The sequence below is a fragment of the Eutrigla gurnardus genome (assembly GCF_963514095.1).
Source record: "Eutrigla gurnardus genome assembly, chromosome: 16".
Classification (NCBI taxonomy): Eukaryota; Metazoa; Chordata; class Actinopteri; order Perciformes; family Triglidae; genus Eutrigla; species Eutrigla gurnardus.
In genome coordinates this window covers 9,914,965-9,936,065 of record NC_139927.1, presented here as the reverse complement: position 1 = coordinate 9,936,065, position 21,101 = coordinate 9,914,965, and the positions used below count along the sequence as shown (strand labels likewise).

Below are 21,101 nucleotides of genomic sequence, written 5' to 3'. Positions count from 1 at the left end.
TTTATAATGAAGGGAGATGTATAGAGCTTTATTTACAGTACACTGTTACCCTTCAGCTCACTGTAATGGTATAAACACCCCTCCTCCTCCGGACTCTTCCCCACGGCCATCTCATCTTTAACTGCTTCCATTGGCAGTGGCCGGTGGTGATGTAGTAAAGCACGGGGTCCAGGCATGCGTTGAGGGTGACGAGCGCCATCGTGACCCGTCTTGCGTTGTAGATGGCGTTGGCGGCGGAGCAGCTCTTGATGACCTCCATGCGGCGAAGGAGGTGCAGCAGGTACACCACGTGGTTGGGCAGGAAGCAGAGCACCGTTATAGCCAGGATGGTGTAAATGATCCTCACGGCTTTTTGGGCTGTTTTAGACCTTATCATGGAGATGCGCCTCACGGCCAGCGGGTAACACACCAGGATGATGGCGGTGGGCAGCAGGGAGCCAAAGATCAGGCACAGCAGGCTAAACACCACCAAGCGACTCTCCCACTCTTTCTTGGCGAAGTTCTCGAAGCAGTTGTGGCTTCCAGATTCGCCTGCGTTGGTCTCCAGAGGTCCCATGAGGACAAAGACCAGCATAGCCATGATGATTAAAGTCCACATCACCACGCTCACAACCAGGGAAAACCAGGGGCTCCGCAGCCTCAGATATTTGTGCGGATGCACGGTGGCCATGTAGCGATCCACACAGATACAGGTCATGAAGCAGATGCTCGTGTAGATGTTGGCAAAGAACAGACACCCGGTGACGTGGCAGGCGACGTCCCCGAACACCCAGTTGTTCCTGTTGAGGTGGTAGTGGATCTTAAAGGGCAAAGTGCAGAGGATGACGATGTCTGCCAGAGCCAGATTGCTGATGTAAACGCTGAAGGCCGTGCGGGGAGTGATCTTGAAGGTGAAGAAAAAGAGGGCAGCCAGATTTCCTGGTAAACCTAGAACTAGAGTGAGGATGTAGACCGCTGGGAAGAAGTAATGTTGGTACTCTGTTGACGGACTTATGCAGTCAGCGCCTGTCGCATTCATCGTTGCAGTGTTGTCAAATGAAAGTCACTGAGCGTAGGTTGATCCTCATAAACGCTGCCGCATCTGTAACTGTAGCAACACAAATATGTTTCCATTCCACTTCTACTTTTTCCACTTTTACTTCCACACTAGCTGAGAAACGAATCTTTTGATTCTTATGATACAATATACCTTTAGCCACACATTGAATTACTACTTTACATTTATGTGAAACGAGGGTGAAGTGAAACAGAAATAGCAGCGACACACTGATGACTAATTTTTTTTAAATATCACTTCTAATAATTGTATACTGTATTGCAGCATATTTTCAACAATTACAACTTCTGAAAGATTAAAATCTTAATAGAGACTAACACCCAGACTATATATGTGTTTTATTTATATATATATATATATATATATATATAGGAATATATATATTTAGGAAAAAACACTTACCAATATGCTTAGCTTGACTCCTTTATTTGCTCTTCAAATGCAGATTGCTGCATTGTTTGTTGCTCCTCTCAGAATACAGTGCCTGAACACAATGTTGCTCTTTACTCAGGCATCTTAATTTCCTGTTTCAATGTGGGTGTGGAGAGGGTGCAGGAAACCATAGCATCATGTCACTCAAGCATTGTCTGAAGTATGTCTGCACAAAATGCACGTAGAGGTCTCACGTGCTTCACATTCTCTTTTATATTAGGCCTTAAAGGTTAGTTTTGAAGTTAGTTTGAGTTGTTTTTTTAAGTCATGTGCATGCAGAGTGTTGTAAACGTGTTTTTTCAAGATTTCCTTACAGGGTCTGATCGCTAATTGTTTAGTTTTTGCCATGTTTTGGTAGCAAAAAGTAACTGTAGGACTACTGTTAACTCCTCTGTTTTTCCATTCTCTGTGCATTGTGTGTGTGCACAGTATTCTTATGCAGGAGAATTACATGGTAGCTATGTGGACATTTTAACAATAAATGTATATTTCACACTATAGGTCTTAAAACTAGATTTGGATACATTTTAATCTGAAAATTAACTAGAATTATACCAAAGAAATGTAGTGGCGAAAAAAGCAGAATATTGCTTATGAATGGTAGTGGAGTAGAAGTATAAAGTGGCAGAAAATGGAAATACTACCTCAGAATTGTACAGTAATCTAAATGTACTTAGTTGTATGCCACTACTGAGTAGGACCTCATTACTCAATATTATGCTTAAATCTTACATATTCACAAATATAATTACCAATTTATCAAATTAAACAAAGACATTTTCCACTTTGCCAGGTTTTTAATCCAGTTTTGGATGGGTTTTTTTAAGTAACATTTTAGAAACTCTTTTTTTCAGCCATTAAATTGTGTTATAATAAAATTGTGACTAATTACATGTATGTATGGTTTCGTTCCAAAATACTTAAATGTGATAATTTTGGATTACCCTCCAGTTGAGAGACTCATAAATTCATCCTGCAACCGCGTGTTAGATAGTTTTGAGGGGCTGTTGTGCATGTTTTTCTTAGGTAGTCGACGCTTTTATTTTGAAAGAATATGACCGGAAGTTTTGTGAAACATAGCCGTTCACGCTAGCTATTTGAATGTTCCACTTAACAGGCGAACTATATTTGTTTTATGTAGCTATTACATGCTGTTTTACTTGCTAGCTGAACGGCATGATTAACACTGTGTGGGTGTATTGGCCGCATTGTTTGACAAGGCTTAACGATAGTGGTATGCTAGCTAACGTTAGCAACTAAGCTAACAGTATCTAACTAGCTCTTGTTATTATCGGCGTTAACTTCGGACACCCGGAAGTCGAGTAATGTTTGGATAAAACTTAATGTTTTGCGTCACAAAAGCCGTTTAAACAGTCAGGTTCTTGCACAGTAATATTTGCGTGATGGACGAGTCCACCGTGTTAAACGCAGCAGGGGGAGATACATGTTATATCTGTCTGAGCCCCTTTGAAAAGCAAACAGTGGGCTCTCTGGAACAATGCCAGCATGTCTTTTGCCTCGATTGTATTCTTCAGTGGTCCAAGGTAAACAGAGATTTCTCCTTTCACTCCCGTCTGGCAAAATATTGTCATCTATTAACCACGTGACCTAATCATCGTTAAATATAATTAACTGACTCAGTAGCTATTTCATTAATCAATTAGCAATCAATTAAATGCTAAAACATGAGTTGACCCCAGCCTCTCAGATATAAAGACTTTACGCTTTTCTCAGTTTTATACAATTGTACAAGGAATATATTTGGGTTTAAAACAGATATAAGTGATAAAGATGTAACCTTGGATTTTGTAGGCATGACAATTAATGGATGAATTGAGAAAATATAATGAAAACAATCATTAGTTGCAGCACTAATTGAGATGCATGAGCCTCCACCGTGGTGCATTATCTGTTCATAAAAACGTTATGTCTCAGTTGCATGACCATCAAGTGAAATCGTTCTGTTGTTTTATTGTTCATTTTAAAGTTTCTCTGTCTTGAATCTCAGACGGCCAACACTTGCCCGGTGGATCGGATCAGTTTTGCTTTCATCCATCAGAGACGGTGTCCTGGAGGGGACACACTAAAGAAGGTGATTATTCGAGGCATCCTGAAGGCAGCTTTCTGTTTTGATATGTGTGGAAATATGTTGATGCGTGGGCACTGACCTGTTTGTGGTGCTGCTGCAGATTAAAGTGAGGACTAAGAAAAGGGATGATGATGATGATGATGATGATGATGATGAAGGGGAAGGAAGTAGTGCTGTTATCTGTGAGGAATGTGGACGCAGCGACCGCAGGCACCGGCTGCTCGTGTGCCTACACTGTGATTCAAGGTATGGCGTTGTGTTGCTTTTCCACTTTACACATTTTGGTGTATTTTGGTCTTTCACTCTCAGTACATACCCATGTTTTAGTCAGAGTAATTGCATTATGTTGAGTAAAATAATGAGTTGCACTTGACTGACTTTGACCACTCCAACACAATCTCCGTTCCAGCTACCACATGGACTGCTTGACGCCGTCATTAAACACTGACCCTGAAGGTGGCTGGGTTTGTTTAGAGTGTGTGGTCAGTCCGCAGCATAGAGGTAAGGCTGGGTTGTTAACAAAGTACTCACTTAAAATACACCTTATCCTGTTTTGTTTTTTACTTACTTGTGTTATTATTTTGCACAAGAAATGTGGGGGAAATCAGAGCTGCTTCCTTTTTTTATAAGGGTCAGAGTTGTGTTTTTTATTATTATCGTCAGCTCATTTAATTATTGCCATCCATTTTCCAAAGAAATAATAATACCTGATGTATGTGTCAGTGGTTTATGATCATACAGTTTGGCAGTTAATGTTAAAAATCTAAAATGTTTAGTGCGATGGCCTATGACAAAGTTAATTGTCACGCCACACTGGCATGAACTGACACCAGTAGCGTCTTCCCTGAACAGATTAATCTAGATTAATTTAGATAAAATATTGGAACGTGTTTAAACTGCTCTTTTTTTTTTTCTTAAAAGGACGACTGACTGTCTTCTCTCTGTAGAATAAACAACATAACAGAGGGAAGGCTATACCAAAAGTAGCTAAAGTAACCATTAAAAAGCTTTTTTCCCCTGAAAATAAAGTCACATTACTATGAGAAATTTTGGAGTTAATTTTGTGAAACTTTCCCTGCACAGACTGCTCCATGGTGGAGGGGGAGATCAGTGATGGCGAACTAGCGGACCTGCTGGCTGAAGCAGACGAAACTTCATCTACCAGCAGTCGCCTTCGACCCTCCACTATAAACCGTCCCAGCAGCTCCACTGAACCACGACACAGCCAGAGACTCCAGAGCAGAGCCAGCACCGGTCCTCGTCCTCGGCCCCGACCCTCCTGGGTCAGTTACACACAGAGAGTATCACCTGTTTATCTACTCGACAGCATGAGCCCAAAACGACTTTGTTTTCTCTCCAGGTAGCCACAAATGACACATCTAGTTTGTTCTGCAAGGCACAAATAAAATATAAACAGGTTGTTGTTTTATGAAAATAGAAAATATCAGAGAGTAACATCCAATATTAACTAATTGTTATATTTATTTACAAAATTTAAGCAAGGACATGTCATTCCTGGCAACAATCTTTGTTTGGATTCAACAGAAAACAGAGTTACAGCTGGAGAAATTGCAACTTTGTGTTTATAAGATAATATATCTTTTATCCAAATAGTAAGTAGAGGCTTTGAGGATGCTGAAAATACCTCCAGGAAATACTTACTGTGCTTTTCAAAGATTACCAGGTATTTATTTGCTCAAATCTGACACTTAAACAAATAAGTTATTTAGGTTTCTTAATTTAGTTTGTTGACTGTTAGGATTCCCCCCAAAATAAATTCAACAAAACTTCAAAACAGTGCGTGAAATTGATAATTTGTAAGAATACAACGGCAAGAAGAGTACAAAAAACTGGATAGTGTATAAGATAGGTGAAACCTTTTATCTAGCAGGTGTGTGGACTACAGTACATGCTATGAAGTTCCCCCATGTGCTTTATTCATTTATGTAACCTCAAGTATGCCACTAACTAGCTCGAGCAGCCGAGGCAAAGGAGACAATTTAAAGCAGTTATTGAATCCGTGGTTTTGTTCATTTCAGAGTCTTGTGCGCTAGAGGAAGCTGTCACTGTGGTATCTAACCATTTCCTGCATGTGTGCTGTTAGGGGTGATGTATAAATACCGTTCCACCACGTCACCCCACCGACACGTAGGCATCCTCTCTCGCTGCTGGTGTCTGTGGTTACTGAAACGAGCCTCTTGACCTGGTTGGGTTCACTGTGTGGGTGACCGCCATTTGTTTTTTTTTTAATGAAATTAAATAATCTGTTGGGGTTTTTTTTGTTCTGGTTTCTCAGCATGTACCAAAACACCTGTTACGGGCATCACCGCCTGCAGTCCCAACCGATGAAGGAGCTGCACTTCATCACAGCGCTGCAGTCAGTAAGTAAACAGTCAGTTCACTTCCCCGTTGCTTCACAAGCCTGTTCATATTCTTTTATTATTTCTTTGTCTGTCTTTATGTGTTTCACAGAGTTAAAGACGAGGAAAAAAAGGAAGCGTGCAATTTAAGGAAACATGGAAGATGGTTTGAAATTGTCACTTCCTGATAAATGTAGTGCTGTTTAATGACCACACGGGGGCAGCATTGTGTTATAAACATCAACATGTGAAGGCACTGCTCTGAACCTGACCAGAGGAAGAAGTAGTTTGTTTATATCAGTGATATTGTTAGTTCCCTTTTCATGTGTTTGTTTTACTTTTGTTAAAAAATAAGGCTGACCTCATTCTGTCATTTTCTTAAGACTCAATAAATAGACCAAAACCAACAATGTATTAGTCCGCCTGTCAGTACTGTACATCCGTCACGTTGCTCTGTAGCATTCAGCCCATTAATTTACTGGAGAAATAAATCCTTACACAGGTTACACATGGAAGTTTAATTTAAAGTAAACAGTAAGTAGTGCTTTTCCCCCAGTGTCAGGGTGCTGTATTGAATATTTACACTACCAGGATGGTGAATGTGAGGTTAACTAAACTGCAGTGTTTGTGTTCTTGTAAATGAACATTGAACATTGTGGCTCATCACCAACCTTAATGTACTACCTACTGTATCTCTTCAGCTACGGCCATTCACTTTTTAATTGACCTTTTTATTATTCAAATTTTTCCACAGTTGAATATAAACTTAATTTACTGCTTTGTAAAATGAGTTCCTTCGACACCTCCAGTCTTAAAAATACGCCGACTATTAGCCAACCACCCATTAAGCAACACCAAGGCTGATGGGAATGTCATTTATCTTTGCAGAAATGTCATGTGGAGATATTTCAGTGTGAACCAATGTGGTGGACCGACAGACCAACATCTCCATCCCTATAAATGTGAACCCAAAACTGAATACGTCATCTATGTATCTAAAGTACCCAGTTTCTTCGGTACAGGTAGCACAGTGTGGCAGGACACAGACGGTCAGTTGACCTCGACCAAACAAAGTATGTGAGGACAACTGAGAGTTCCTCCTCGTCCCGCCTCCCTCAGCATCACCGAGCCATCGCCTAGCAACGCCAGCCTCAGTCTCATTTCTCAGGATCTCTCACCGTACCCGAGAGAGAGGAGGCTGACGTTCTCAGGTCTGTTTTTTCTGTTCATCGGATATTAAATCCATCCTTCGTGTGCTGGATCAGAAGTATTTGTGAGAAAAAAATAAAAACAAATGTGAAGTCAAAAAAACCATTCCACCAAAATGACTCCCTGATATTACGGTTATTAGCTCATATGTATCCGTGTGTGTGTGTTATCGGCATGTGTTGTAATTCAGTGGGCGGGTTCTTAACAAGCCTGCAGCTCATCTTGCCCTACTTTTTCCCCCTCAAAACAATGTGCACAGAAAAAACAGCAACAAATGTTCACCTTCGTCCGCCAGACATGTTTGCTGAGCAGAATTGTTGAAATGAACAAAAATGTCAATGCCGAGACATGTGTGTAAAACCACACGTACACAAGAAAGCACTCACGGGTCCCTGTTTGTTGGTGTCTTTACTTAGGCGATCACCTGACCTTAATGCTGGAGAGCAGTTTTTGAGGAAATATGCTTATTCTCACTACTCTTGTGTCAGTTAAATATGAAACGCCTGCGACAGTTAGACCAGCAGAAAGACTGGAAACCAGGTCGGCACACCCATACCTCTTATGGTCACTAATTAACTCCACAAAAGCCATTTTTAATAGCTTCAATTGAATTATTTTTTTCCACAAAATCATAAAGCTGAATAACAAGAATGGAGCCCGCCCGCCCGCTTGCCCGCCTCCATCCCAAGTTATTTTTGCTGATGCGGTGGAACTGATGCTGGAAGTTGTAGCACCCCCAGGAGCGATGCGTAGAGCTGCCGCGGTGGCAGAGAAGCACTTTGCCTGTGAGACATTAGCCACGCGAGCTAATCTGCATTGACGGGGCTGCTAAATAAGTCAGCAGTGATGTTAGCATGACTGCAAACAGCTTCTGGGGTTCAGACTCCAAAAGGTCATGTGTCGTGTGCCTTTGGATGTGACCCAGTATGCAGAATGAGAATATAAATGTATGAAACGTGTATTGTTATCCCAACATGCAGTATCCTTTACCTCAGTGGTTCCCAGACGTATTGCAGGGGTCACAAGGTGTATGTCTACTTGTGACCCCTCGTCACCTTGTCTATGTGTCTTTTTAGAGGTATAATTGTACAGTAATGAACATGAAAAATCCTGCTTTCTCATCCAGTTCATTATTTGTGGGACTCCAGACCCCCACACTGGGAAACCGCTATGTACTCATCTAAAGCTCATAAATCAACACCTTGTTTGTCTGATACGTATAAAACTGTCACATGGAAATTTGCAGGTTTTTTTGTTATATGTATATACATGATTATTTCTATGAGGAGAAGAAATATTGAAGCACATAAAATGGCAAAATTATCACTTTTTGTACAGATTTAATAAGATAATAATAAGTCAACTTTAAAGGTGCTGGTGGTCAGATTTTGTTAGTTTTGGAGAGAGCCAGGCTAGCTGATTCCCTCTGTTTCCAGTCTTTGTGCTAAGCTAAGCTACCAGCTTCGTATTTACTGTGCAGAAGAGTTTTCTCAATATCATTTACCTAGAGAAGTCTGCAGAGCTCTACCAAACTCAGTCACCCAAACGCTACAATACCAGAGTCGTGCCGGTACATACTTCCACCCACCTCCTATTCTTAGCACACACACACACACACACACACATATATATATTGCCACTAGTGTGAGCACAGCAGTCCTATGGCAAGATTAAAATGAATTCAAAATAGACCTGGGAATACATTTCAGGGTAGTGGGGCGGATTAGCTCAATATTTTACAACAATCGTTCACTTTGTGATAAAAGCATGAAATTTGGTAGATGTGTTGGTGAATATGTTTCAAACTAATTTGGATATTGGGCCACCTCAAAAGCGCCCCCTAGTGGCCGTGGCAGCCATTTGTTATGCGAATAAATGAATGATGAATAAAAACTGCCTTTTTAATAATACCAACTGGTGATGTATTGTATATTGTTGGGAAGCCTGATTAGTCACCTTTACAACGAGGTACAGCTTGTAAGGATTTGTGCATTCATGGAATGAGCAACGGGGCTAAACGTGTGGGTAGCGCCCCCCCAAAAATGTACATTACTAAAAATAGCCTATTTAAATGATTTCTTTAAAGGAGTCATAACCTGGTTTTATACGTATCCAGCCCCCCTTGGATCGCTTTGGATCAATTCGTAAAACTTATTAGAAAAAAGAAAAAAAAAATTTTAATCAAACATTGAGCTTGTTCTGACCCTTTTTCGTACCGCGATTTTATCACGCGAGATTACGCGCGAGGTTTTGACTGGTCCGGATGTGCATTGTATAATATGTAATGAGGCGCGCGTTGATTCGCCGCAGGAAGGACAGAGCCGGGGGGGCTTGCCTGCATGCAGACTCCAAAACATAAACAGCCCCCTGTCATGGCGCACACACTTAATGACGAACCTTACGGAATTCAGGCATTTATGTACGAACCAGAGTCGGAACCCGAACCGGAGAGTGAAGAGCCAGAGACGGTTGAAGAGACACGTTTACAGCAGGACGTCAGGTAGCGGACGGGGGGGGGGGGGGGGGGGGTTGGGTTGGGTGGTGAAAGAGGGGTGGGCTTATGCAAGTAGCCTCCACGGTGACGTCACCGTAGGCGCAGAATCAAAATCTCGTGCTTTAGGAATGCACACCCTTGTGTGCTATTCCTGTTCGGAAAAAGAGCAGAAGCGAAAAAACGGCGCCACTTTCAAACTCCAGCCTTTCAGGCAAGTTTCAACTGAGGTCAAACACAGATATGCATGTTTTAACAAGAGAAATTGCGATTTCCTGGTGATGACTCCTTTAAATAGGCCTATTTAAAAAATGTAAACTAAATACAGTACACAAATGTAAATTAAAAAATGTAAATACACATTAAATTAATAAAAATCCAATTAGACACTCTTTCAGTTATTTTTCCTGCCCCACCACAATCCGGTTAGTTATCGAGCTAGCTAGCAAATGAGCTAGCTAGCATTTGCTTCCTGGGACAAGCAGTGCAGTGGACTGTCCATCAAGGTATGCCTAAATATTTTATTTCACCTGTTAAAATTATGAATAAAATATGCTATGAACATCTTAAAGGCTAAAGAGAAAAACAATCATCATGGGCCTAGGTGGAAAAGTAAATTAGCAAGATAGCAAAAATAGGTAGGCTACTTAAGCTAGCTAGTTAGCTTGGAACATGTAGCCTATCAGTGGCTGTTGGGTGTGAAAGCTTAATAAGACACTGTTAAATTATGTCCTGTGGAATGTGGACATCTCTCTGCACACACACAGACACACACAGACATACAGACACACACACACACACACACACACACATACATACAGACACACAGACACATACAAACACACACAGACACACACACACATACAGACACACGCACACACAGACACACACACACCACATGCACAGACAGACACACACACAGACATACAGACACACGCACACACACACACGCACAGACACACACACAGACACATACAAACACACACATACAGACACAGACACACACGCACACACATACTGAAAGCAAAAGACTTAATTTACTCTCCTTTGCCCATGTGGTTCTTTTTTTAAATCTATTTTATAACTCCATCACGGTCACACACCTCAGTACAAGGATTTTGCCAGAGAGAGTAACCTGCTACAAGTATCCCTAGTAGAATTTTTAAAATGTATGATTTTTTTCTCTGTCTAAATGTGTTTTGTTTTTATTGTTGCAGGTCGTACAATATTCAAAAGATGGTGGTGGATTGACTATGTCAAAAAAGTTTCTTCTAAAAGAATCAGGGTTTCCAACACCCTCAACGTCTAAGAAGCCTAAAAAGGATATAAACTGAGTACTGTGTGCCCTCTGTCAACAACATCGTAATGAGACGCTAACCCAACACTGACAAAGAGAAAGGATGCTGGGAGTGCATACAAGACATTAGCTGAAAGTCTCCTGAGAATGAAAGAACATCTGGGGGAAGACACTGCTACCAGACCCTGTGCTTCCATCACCAACTACTAGTGATGTCCATACCTAGTGATGTCCAAATGAAGCTTCGTGAAGCATTTTCTTTATTTTCTGAGCCCAATAGATGGCGCTCTCTGTTCAACAAAGGGTTGAAGGCCGATATATATTTCCATTGCTTTCAACCCTTTGTTGAACAGGGAGCGCCATCTATTGGGCTCAGAAAATAAAGAAAATGCTTCACGAAGCTTCATTTGGACATCACTACAAATACCTCAAAATCGCACTGAGAGGCTAAAAGCTCGGACGTCGGACGTTTAGCGGGAGCACGTGAAGGCAGCGCGAGGTCCAGACCAGTACTGAGTGAGGCGGCGAGTCTGGATCACCAGAGCGGGACTCCAGTGAGTGACTGAACCGCTGCGGGAGGGATCGTGTTCGCTGGATCGGATACTTAACGACCGACTGAAACCTTCGCGCTACAACCCGGGACATGACATCCCCGTTTTAACCGCGTTGAAACTTTACTCTCCGGCCCAAGATGACGGTGGATTTTGAAGAATGCATTAAAGATTCTCCCCGGTTTAGGTAAGAGGACGTGAAACTCCCGAATGTTCATTTTGCCGGCGGATTCCTGTAATAAAAAGAAGAAGAAGAAAACATAATGCTAATACAGAATACATCAAAGTAATGGATGCAGATTGTTCACTTATCCCTCCAGCACAAGGGTGCACTTCAAACGCGGAGCTGCAATTCAGTATTTATCTTCTATTATTGTGAAATCAGTTACTTGCCTGCAAAATCTTACAAAAAACCCTGAAGAATCCACCTCACAATTTGTCTTACTGACTAGTCTAACCCCCCCCCCAACATCCAGGCTGGAACTGTAACGCATGTTTCGGATTTTTGCTTTGAAAAAAAAGGATCTGCACATTGAATCCATTATCAATTTCTCTGTCGTGGACTCATTGATTGACCGCTGCACCAAAGGTTACATAAATAAGGCAGGAATTTTCTACACCTACATCTAAACCTGGTCCCTTCTGCTCCCAGCGAGTCAAGAGCCTTTTTTTTTCAGGGAGGAATCTTTTTAGACGTGCAGTGGTGCAAAGATCCTTAACTTGACTACAAATATACTACATCACAAATATGTCCTGGATCCAAAGCTAACACAGTACAGATGCATTGCCACTATACTGAATACACTGTGCATGTTTCATTTATTAACATCATTTATTTATAAATCACAAACTGAGAAAACCAGTTGAAAGTGCTGGTGTCACAGCATCTCATTCACGTCTGTACATCATTCTTATGTAGGCCTATTTTAAATGATTTACGGAGGCGTTTGCTGTAGATCTTCAATGAAAAGACACTAGGAAGGATAAAAAACAATTGAATGTAAATGTAAATATGCTGGGGTATAGTTTTAGTTGTAGTACATGTGGATGGTTCTATCTATTTTTGATCGAATTTCACTACAGGTTTGTACATTTTTATAGGCTTTTTATCTTGCATTTTGGGTTACTGGTAGCTTTAATACTCACATCTTGCATGTATTTTAGTGGAACTTGTGCTGAAGAGGATAGAGAACAGATAGGACTGTTTAAAGGGCATTATATGGCATTATTAGATTGTTATCGCTGATGTTTGTTCGTAGCATTTGTAGTTAGTTGAGCCGGTGCCAGTTTTAACTATCTCCAGTTAGCTTCTTCAGTCGGGTGGTTTCCGATCTCCAGGTCTTGTTCCTCCAAAGGGTCACAAGACAAATCTGTCGAGATGATTAATGAGGAAGAAATCGAGGAAAAACAAAATTCCGATGCACAAATTTGTATCCTCATTTTGGCCTTTTTTCTCTCAAATTTTTGCTGTTTTTGTGAAAAATGAACAATTTCACTTATTTGGGCATTGAACAGTTATTTACATGAAACCATCAGCGTGGAAATCACTCTTTGATGGAAGCGCTAAGACATCTGAAACATGGTCAGTAGTTTCAACTTGACATGCCTTTATTATAAGGGTTTTCCGTTAAGGTCCTCGTATGACTTTTATGTAAAATATATACCGGTATATATATATATATATAAAATAACCCTAACCCTATTATGTAGCCTATATATATATATATATATATATATATATATATATATATATATATATATATATATATATATATATATATATATATATATATATATATATATATATGCAGGGTCGTATCATTAGACAGGTTTAGCTCGGACATCGTCTTGTCCAGGCTCTTCTCGGGACTCGCCTCTGTCTGCCTCCTCACTATGGACTATCCTGTCCCCGACAGTCGAGTTGTTTAGAGCCGATCTGCTTCGCCCTTTGGAGGACTTTGGCCTCGTTGTAACATTAGCTGACGCAAAAATATTAAAGAATATACAAGAATATGTAGCCTATCACTTTGATTGTTTGCTTCTGGTGGCCGAAGTCTTAAAAGTGCGATATTTCCGACGCGGTGTGAAGGCAGCATCAATGGTGTGGTCCAGCGGGGTTGCGGGCGGTTGGTCCAGGTCAGAGGGGAGCGGCGGCGGCGGCACGTTGTCACTTTAACGCACACTCGTCATTCATGCTGACATCAAACTTTTATTGAGAAACCCCGTTTTTCGTCCCTCGAAAGAAACACTCAATTAATGCTCGAAAATGTCCGAAGACTCGTGGGCGGTTGCTGTCGATGTTCAAGAAACCACACCGACTAGACAGGTAAACGTGAAGTAACTGTTCAAAGTTGACAAACGGCTCCGAATGTATCATCAAACAGGCTCATCGCTCATTAGCAAGCTAGCTAATTTAAGCTAACTAGCTGCTTTCCACACGGAGTTTGTTGCATCATTAAAAAAAACCTGTAATAATGTGTTTTGTCGAACCAGTTGGACTTCTCAAAGAGAGTGGATCGACAGCTTGGTTCCCGTAAGATAAGCGGAGACGTAAATGGTAATTAATAAGTATATTTTTTTTAGTTATAATTACCATCTGAACTACCTATTTCCACCGCCTAGCTGTGTTTTTTGTGTTATATCCACCTGTGTAGGCAACATATTGCCGGACAAGAATGCAAATGGAGGTTTGAAGAATGACGGGGGTGACAGTGTGGACCTGGCTGAACAGTCCCTGCTGAATAAACTGATCCGGCGCAGTCTGGTGCGGAACAGAAACCAGGTTGAGGTCCTCCAGCGGGACCCCGCATCTCCTCTCTTCTCTGTGAAGACGTTTGAGGAGCTGAGACTGTGAGTTTGACTGTAATCTAAACTTTCAAGCAGATGTATGTTGTTTCTCTCCCTCCCTCCGTCCTCAAACACTTGTTGCTTTTGATGATCAATAGGAAACCTGAACTGCTGAATGGTGTGTACAATATGGGATTCAACAGACCCTCCAGGATCCAGGAGAACGCTTTGCCCCTGATGTTGGCACAGCCGTGAGTTCATTTTCACTCAAGTCATCTTGGTTTAGTCATTGGACAGAAAAATAATTTACATTAGGGTCATTCCGTGTCATTTCATCAAATGCCTCCCACCTGACCATCTCAGAATGTCCTGAAAAAATTCAAGTACAAAGACACACTTGTTAATAGGACAAATCCAAAATATTAGGTCTCTACTGTCAATAGTTTTCTCATGAAACATCATTGAATGAAGGGCAGTTTAGACGGTTTTTGGCATCATGCTCTGAAAAGCCATTTTTTAAACAGCAATATCTGTAAAACCATCTCACCTGTGGCCTTCAAAATTTTTACAGTGTTGATCTGTTACTAATAGCCTCCAGACATGAAATATTAGGGGTGTAGCTCAATGATAACCTAGTATGGTAGGTACTTAAAATGTGGCTTGTTGAAATAAAGTAGTACATTTGAAGAGTGGCTGAGCTCCCATTTTTGCAGATAAAAGACTTCTATCACTTCTGCCTCTATCTCTGGTGTTAGCTTAAACATTCTACAAAATATGGTCTCTCTCAGATGATTAGTTTCACAGATATTAAGGCTCAAAAATGGAAGTTAACACATCTTTGCCCAACTTCAGAGTCATATTCCAAAAAACTGTAGTATCAGGTCCAAACTTACTTTTTTTGAAAGATCATATTCTTGTTAAAATCATATTAAAAAATCGTGAGGGTGTTTTGCCTCAATTTGTTGCAGTGATTTTTTTTAAATCCTGATATTGGTGGGGTTTTTGTGGCCGGTTTTGGTACTGCATGTCCTTACAGCTTACTAGTAAACATCACAGGAGGGCAATTCAATTGTTTTTTTTACCATTTACCAAAGACTTACATGTGACTAAATGCTACTGATAAATTTAGCCTTACGAAAACATTAAAATGTAGCACAGTTATAGTTACAGAGGCAATAAGTCCTTGAATGTGAGTTAAACATGCTGAAAGCAGCTTTTAATGTCTTAAACCATGAACAAACATAGCATAATATTGAAGACTGTACATTTTGTCATACTTTAAGTATATAAATTGTCACAACCAAATCAAATAATAATCTTAATTTGAGCATAAAGATTTTACATTGCAGTACAAAAGTCTCCAAAGTTTGATATTGAACAGTTTGTCTCTATGCTCACTATGAGGGTCACACATTTTTCATCTTTTAGATCCAATTCCTTCGTCGCATTCATTAATTTGGCAGTCACTTTACAAATTGTCTAATGTACATCTCTGCTCTGTTGTGCTCATCTTTTTTGATGGCATACATGCACCCAGTTTCTGTAGAGGGAACGTCAAATCTTGCAATTCTATGCTGCAGTGGGACATTACACAGGTCTTCTCTTCTTGGCCAGTAGAAACTCTTGGCAGGGCCGTATGGGTGCATTAACTGAACCAGTACATCTTCATCTTGATCTGAAACATCTCTGATACTTCCTATCCACCATTTCTGATCATAACTCACATATTGTCTCATAGTGAGCATAGAGACAAACTGTTATTCAATATCAAACTTTGGAGACTTTTGTAATGTAAAATCTTTATGCTCAAATTAAGATTATTATTTGATTTGGTTGTGTAATTTATATACTTAAAGTATGACAAAAAGTACAGTCTTCAATATCATGCTGTTTGTTCATGGTTTAAGACATTAAAAGCTGCTTTCAGCATGTTTAACTCATGATTTTAACAAGAATTTGATCTTTCAAAAAAAGTAAGTTTGGACCTGATACTTGTTGTCAGTTTTTTGGAATATGGCTCTGAAGTTGGGCAAAGATGTGTTTACTTCCATTTCTGAGCCTTAATATCTGTGAAACTAATCATCTGAGAGAGACCATATTTTGTAGAATGTTTAGGCTAACACCAGAGATAGAGGCAGAAGTGAAAGAAGTCTTTTATCTGCAAAAATGGGGGCTCAGCCACTCTTCAAATGTACTACTTTATTTCAACAAGCCACATTTTAAGTACCTACCATACTAGGTTATCATTGAGCTACACCCCTGATATTCCATATCTGGAGGCTATTAGTAACTGGTATACACTGTAGAAAATTTGAAGGTCACAGGTGAAATAGTTTTCCAGATATTGCTGTTTAAAAATGGCTTTTCAGAGTATGATGCCAAAAACTGTCTAAACTACCCTTCATTCAATTATGTTTCATGAGAAAACTGTTGACAGTAGAGACCTAATATTTTGGATTCGTCCTATAAACAAGTGTGTCTTTGTCCTTGATTTTTTTCAGGACATTCTGAGATGGTCAGGTGGGAAGATTTTCAGAAATTTGATGAAATGACACGGAATGACCCATTAACGTTACTTATCAAGCAAAAATCAAGGTTCAAGCCACTCAAATATGAGAATTTGCTGCCCTTCTTTGTCATTAAAAGAACCTGAGAACTTAATTGTTAACTATTTTGATTGTCATGTAATTGTTCAAGTTGTTCATCAATGAAAAATACTATTTTCTTGTTCAAGGTTCTCAAACATGAGGATTTGCTGTTCTTCTCTCTTTGAAAACATTGTAAATTATTCTTATCTGTATTTTGGTCTATTGGTTTCACAAAATGAAAACGTGACAACATCTTTGGACTTGAAATTGCTGTTTTTTTTCACTTTTCTGACAGTTAATTAAAAAAATCCTCAATGTTCTGGCAATCATATAATTGATACATTGACTAATTATTTCAGCACTTTAGTGCAGTATTTTTTCTAGCAAGTTCTATCACATCCTAAACTAATTCATAGCACTTTATATACATTTATTATAACCAGGGTTTTGTTAGTCTAAGTGACTAATCTAGATCTATAATGAGAATGTGAAAAGGCTAATTTGGCATGAGTCAATGGACTAGGGCTGTAACTAATGATTACTTTTGTTATCAATTAATACCAATTGTTGTATTGGTTAATTGTTTAGTCTGTGAAGTAAAAATCCCATAGAATATACAAGGTAAGGTCATCAAACCGAGCATAATGCTTTTAAAAACGATTGAGATAAATAGTTATAGTTTTGTGTATGTTCTGCTGATTGCTCCAGCTCTGGACTCTAACAATTGTACTTGCGTTTCTTACATCACTTCATTATATTTTTCTTCCCCAGACCTCAGAATCTGATTGCCCAGTCACAGTCTGGCACAGGTAAAACTGCTGCTTTTTCTCTAGCCATGCTCAGCCATGTTAACCCAGACAATAAATGGACTCAGGTAAGCATCTCATGTAATCTGCAAAGTCCAGCCAGTGTCCACATTGAGTAGTAGACGCTGAAATGCCACTCAACATTTGAAAACTGTTTGGTTCTTCCAGTGCCTTTGTATCTCGCCAACATACGAGCTCGCTCTACAGATCGGCCAAGTGATCGAGGAAATGGGGAAATTTTATCCTGATGTGAAACTGGCCTACGGCATTCGGGGCAACAGAAGTAAGACTGTGACTGTACTTGTAATTACACCTGTTGGAATTAGGGGTAAAATTGTATTTGAGAGCCGGTGTCACCGTGTGAATTCCTGCATTCTGTTCAGTGGCGCGAGGCATCAAGTTGCAGGAGCAGATTGTCATTGGAACACCAGGCACAGTCCACGACTGGTGCACCAAGTACAAGCTCATTGACCCCAAGAAGATTACTATGTTTGTGCTTGACGAGGCTGATGTGATGATCGCCACACAAGGTCATCGTGACCAGAGCCTAAGGATCCATAGGTGTGTTTGCTTTTCAGAGAAACCTTCCCATGAAGTTTTCTTTGTCATGTCCGTCAGCAAGCTTCTCTTGTCACAATGTTTTTCTCCCTTTCTCTCTGTACCAACACAGACAGCTGACAAAGGCCTGCCAGATGCTGCTTTTCTCTGCAACCTTCGAGGACTCTGTGTGGGAGTTTGCAGAGCTGGTGGTCCCCGATCCCAATATCATCAGGCTAAAGCGCGAAGAGGAGACCCTGGATAACATCAAGCAGTTCTATGTGGTCTGTAAGGAGAAGGAGGACAAGTTCACTGCCCTCTGTAACCTCTATGGGAGCCTTACCATAGCACAGGCCATGATCTTCTGCCATGTAAGTCGGCTGATTTAACTGTTTCTTAGAACACACTAGATTAGGATTTAATGAAAACTATTCCTTCACTGTTCTGATCACACTTGGAGATCTGTTTCTGGATACACGATATGGATTATGTGTGATTATTGTATTAACTAATGGTGTTTAATTGTTCTCGTTATCTCCAATTTTTTTTTTTTTTTTTTTAAAGCAATAGCTCTCAACAGGCTGAAAAGGGGCATTGTTCGGCTCACGCATCAGATCATTTCTGAATCGTGGTGCTGCAGAGGCAGTGGTCAGTGCATATCTGCTGCATTCCTGCTTGCTTGCATTTTCTGGGCAACATTGTTGAACCTCCTCCTTACGTAGTGCTGCATGCCGTGGCTGCATGGCTCAATCCAATCCACCATAGAACCCTAAATGTTTCCATTTTATAGCTGATTTTAGTAGCCGACTACTTTGTATCTGTAACCTGTGTTGGATGACCTGTCAACTTGTCGGATGTATTGTCTTTCCTTAGAATGTGGTAATGCTGTACCCATTGCATCCACATCTGGTTCAGATCGGATGGCAATGCGGATCTCCAGATGTGGTCTGGCTGATCCAGTCTATTTCATTTACATCTTTCATTAATGTGTTGTTTTTTGTATTTGTCAAATTAGGATCTCCAGGCACAGATTGCATGTGGATGTCGGTTGTAAATTGGGTGTTGAATTCCAGTGAATCAACAGATATTTTTTAATCAGTAATGCATAATTCAAAGCAAAGTAGGATCAGAGCAGAAGGCATGTCATTCTGTTATGATACAAATTTTGACACACAAATAAGTATTTTCCAATTCCTGGAAAAATGTCTCCTGACAAGACATCAGTATGAGCACTTTAGTTTGGCTGATACTTTTTCTTTAGACTCGCAGGATGGCTGCTTGGCTGTCCACAAACCTGATCCAAGAAGGGCACCAGGTGTCCTTGCTGAGTGGGGAAATGACGGTGGAGCAGAGAGCCGCCGTCATCGAGCGCTTCAGGGACGGGAAAGAGAAAGTGCTGGTGACCACCAATGTGTGCTCCAGAGGTACGGGAGGGGTTTTAAAATGAAAACATCACATTAATGTTGGACGGCGAGTGTGTACATTTTCTCAAACTCATTAGTGGTCATGATGATTACAGGTATTGATGTAGAACAAGTGTCGCTCGTGGTCAACTTTGACCTCCCTGTGGACATGACTGGGAACGCTGACAACGAGACTTACCTTCACCGGATCGGCCGCACTGGGCGCTTCGGCAGAAGAGGATTCGCGGTCAATATGGTTGACAGCGAACGCAGCATGGATATTATCAATCAAATTGAAAGGCATTTCGGTATGTTCCCGTTTCTTTCAGTTTGATCATGCAAAACGGCGAATGCACAGATCCTAATGTGACTATTATCTCTATCTTCCTCTTACAGACAGGAAGATCAAAGAGCTTGATACTAGCAATCTCGAAGAAATGGAACTCCTGATCGGCTGAATGCTTTGCTCCGTGCACCATCAAATCCTCACGCAGTGAGACACGTGTTACCTCAAATGTGAGACTTGAGTTCCTTTCCAGAGTTTGTTTGCATTTTATTCTTCACAGAGGAGAGAATCGCACTAATGTTTATGCAAACTTTTTTCATGGCAGTATTCTGTGCCATTTTTCATTTGATGTGTCCAATTTTGATTGATCATTAAGTCACCTTAAGCATGTAAATTATAAAATCACCCGCCGGCTGTTAAAACAGCATTCAAGGGTGTCTGAGACTACAGTTGATGGTTTGCAGTGTTTGTTTGTCTGAAGTGAATTGTTGATATTGGATTGTCTCATCTAAAATATCCTTGAGTGACTTGAAGCATTTTAAGGTTTAAATGCCTGTTTCAGCTTTTGTGGTAGCTGACTGTTAGTTTGACCATTACTTAATTTGATGTTCTATCACACTATGAAGCCTGTTGCTTGTTTTGTGTGAAAAAAGAATAAATAACTATACCGTTGCATATCAAACTTGTACTTGCAGTTTAAATACCATCTGTCCATGAAAGCTGCGGCTCGTCAGAGGAAAAGGTTTTTACACCGTACCAAGTAAAATCATTACATTGGGTGTGTCCGAAACAATCTTTTATTAAACATGATGATTCAAATATGTCTTTAGGGAATATACAATATGTTCTAAAGTGAGCCTGTAGCCTCTGAATGCTCTGCTCTTTAGTGTGGGATTGATTTGTTTTTAACATTTTCCAGAGGGAGTTTGATGAGTCACATCGTGGTACGTTCACTCATCATCAAAAACAGCTTTTATCCTTCCAGAAATGATTTTGACTCCCTTTTCAGTATGAAAGAAATATAAAAGGAGTACTTGCTCGGAGTAGAGTGAAGGTTGTTAGCTGTTGGCCTTTTTCACAGTGGTGGTGATTTTGATTCAAAAGCACCGGTATCACTCATGAGGTCAGCGTCATTCATTAATTCTATTATTTACACCTGATTTATGGATTTGTGTTCACACTATGAAAGCAGGGCAATCGTTGCAGTA

General features: G+C 40.4%; 3 protein-coding genes across 5 annotated transcripts; 2 read left to right on the top strand and 1 right to left on the bottom strand.

Annotated features, from left to right (window-relative positions):
- Nucleotides 1–42: 42 nt before the first annotated feature.
- On the bottom strand, nucleotides 43–1,568 carry LOC311027293 (lysophosphatidic acid receptor 6). Its single transcript, XM_084031247.1, has 2 exons — nucleotides 1,460–1,568; nucleotides 43–1,087 (listed from the first exon to the last, which is right to left on the bottom strand). The coding sequence occupies exon 2, from the start codon at nucleotides 1,016–1,018 to the stop codon at nucleotides 53–55; it is 966 nt and encodes a 321-aa protein (XP_083887373.1). The 5' UTR covers nucleotides 1,019–1,087; nucleotides 1,460–1,568; the 3' UTR covers nucleotides 43–52.
- A 1,003-nt stretch (nucleotides 1,569–2,571) lies between these two features.
- Nucleotides 2,572–13,995, top strand: LOC311026500 (PHD and RING finger domain-containing protein 1-like). Of its 3 annotated transcripts, XR_014598491.1 has the most exons (8): nucleotides 2,572–3,033; nucleotides 3,498–3,581; nucleotides 3,679–3,824; nucleotides 3,988–4,079; nucleotides 4,662–4,861; nucleotides 5,875–5,959; nucleotides 6,961–7,149; nucleotides 13,980–13,995. XR_014598491.1 is itself a non-coding variant. In XM_084030098.1 (7 exons), the coding sequence occupies exons 1-7, from the start codon at nucleotides 2,893–2,895 to the stop codon at nucleotides 6,054–6,056; spliced, it is 750 nt and encodes a 249-aa protein (XP_083886224.1). In that variant the 5' UTR covers nucleotides 2,572–2,892; the 3' UTR covers nucleotides 6,057–6,520. The 3 variants fall into 3 exon arrangements, 2 of the variants coding, with proteins under 2 accessions (XP_083886224.1, XP_083886223.1); XM_084030098.1 differs by lacking the exons at nucleotides 6,961–7,149; nucleotides 13,980–13,995 and adding an exon at nucleotides 6,051–6,520 and having other exon boundaries at nucleotides 5,875–5,955; XM_084030097.1 differs by lacking the exons at nucleotides 6,961–7,149; nucleotides 13,980–13,995 and adding an exon at nucleotides 6,051–6,515.
- Nucleotides 13,983–20,212, top strand: LOC311026502 (ATP-dependent RNA helicase DDX19B-like). The gene is made up of 10 exons (XM_084030100.1): nucleotides 13,983–14,043; nucleotides 14,141–14,336; nucleotides 14,432–14,524; nucleotides 17,633–17,735; nucleotides 17,836–17,950; nucleotides 18,051–18,228; nucleotides 18,338–18,575; nucleotides 19,466–19,628; nucleotides 19,724–19,915; nucleotides 20,004–20,212. The coding sequence occupies exons 3-10, from the start codon at nucleotides 14,463–14,465 to the stop codon at nucleotides 20,063–20,065; spliced, it is 1,113 nt and encodes a 370-aa protein (XP_083886226.1). The 5' UTR covers nucleotides 13,983–14,043; nucleotides 14,141–14,336; nucleotides 14,432–14,462; the 3' UTR covers nucleotides 20,066–20,212.
- The last annotated feature ends 889 nt before the right edge of the window (nucleotides 20,213–21,101 follow it).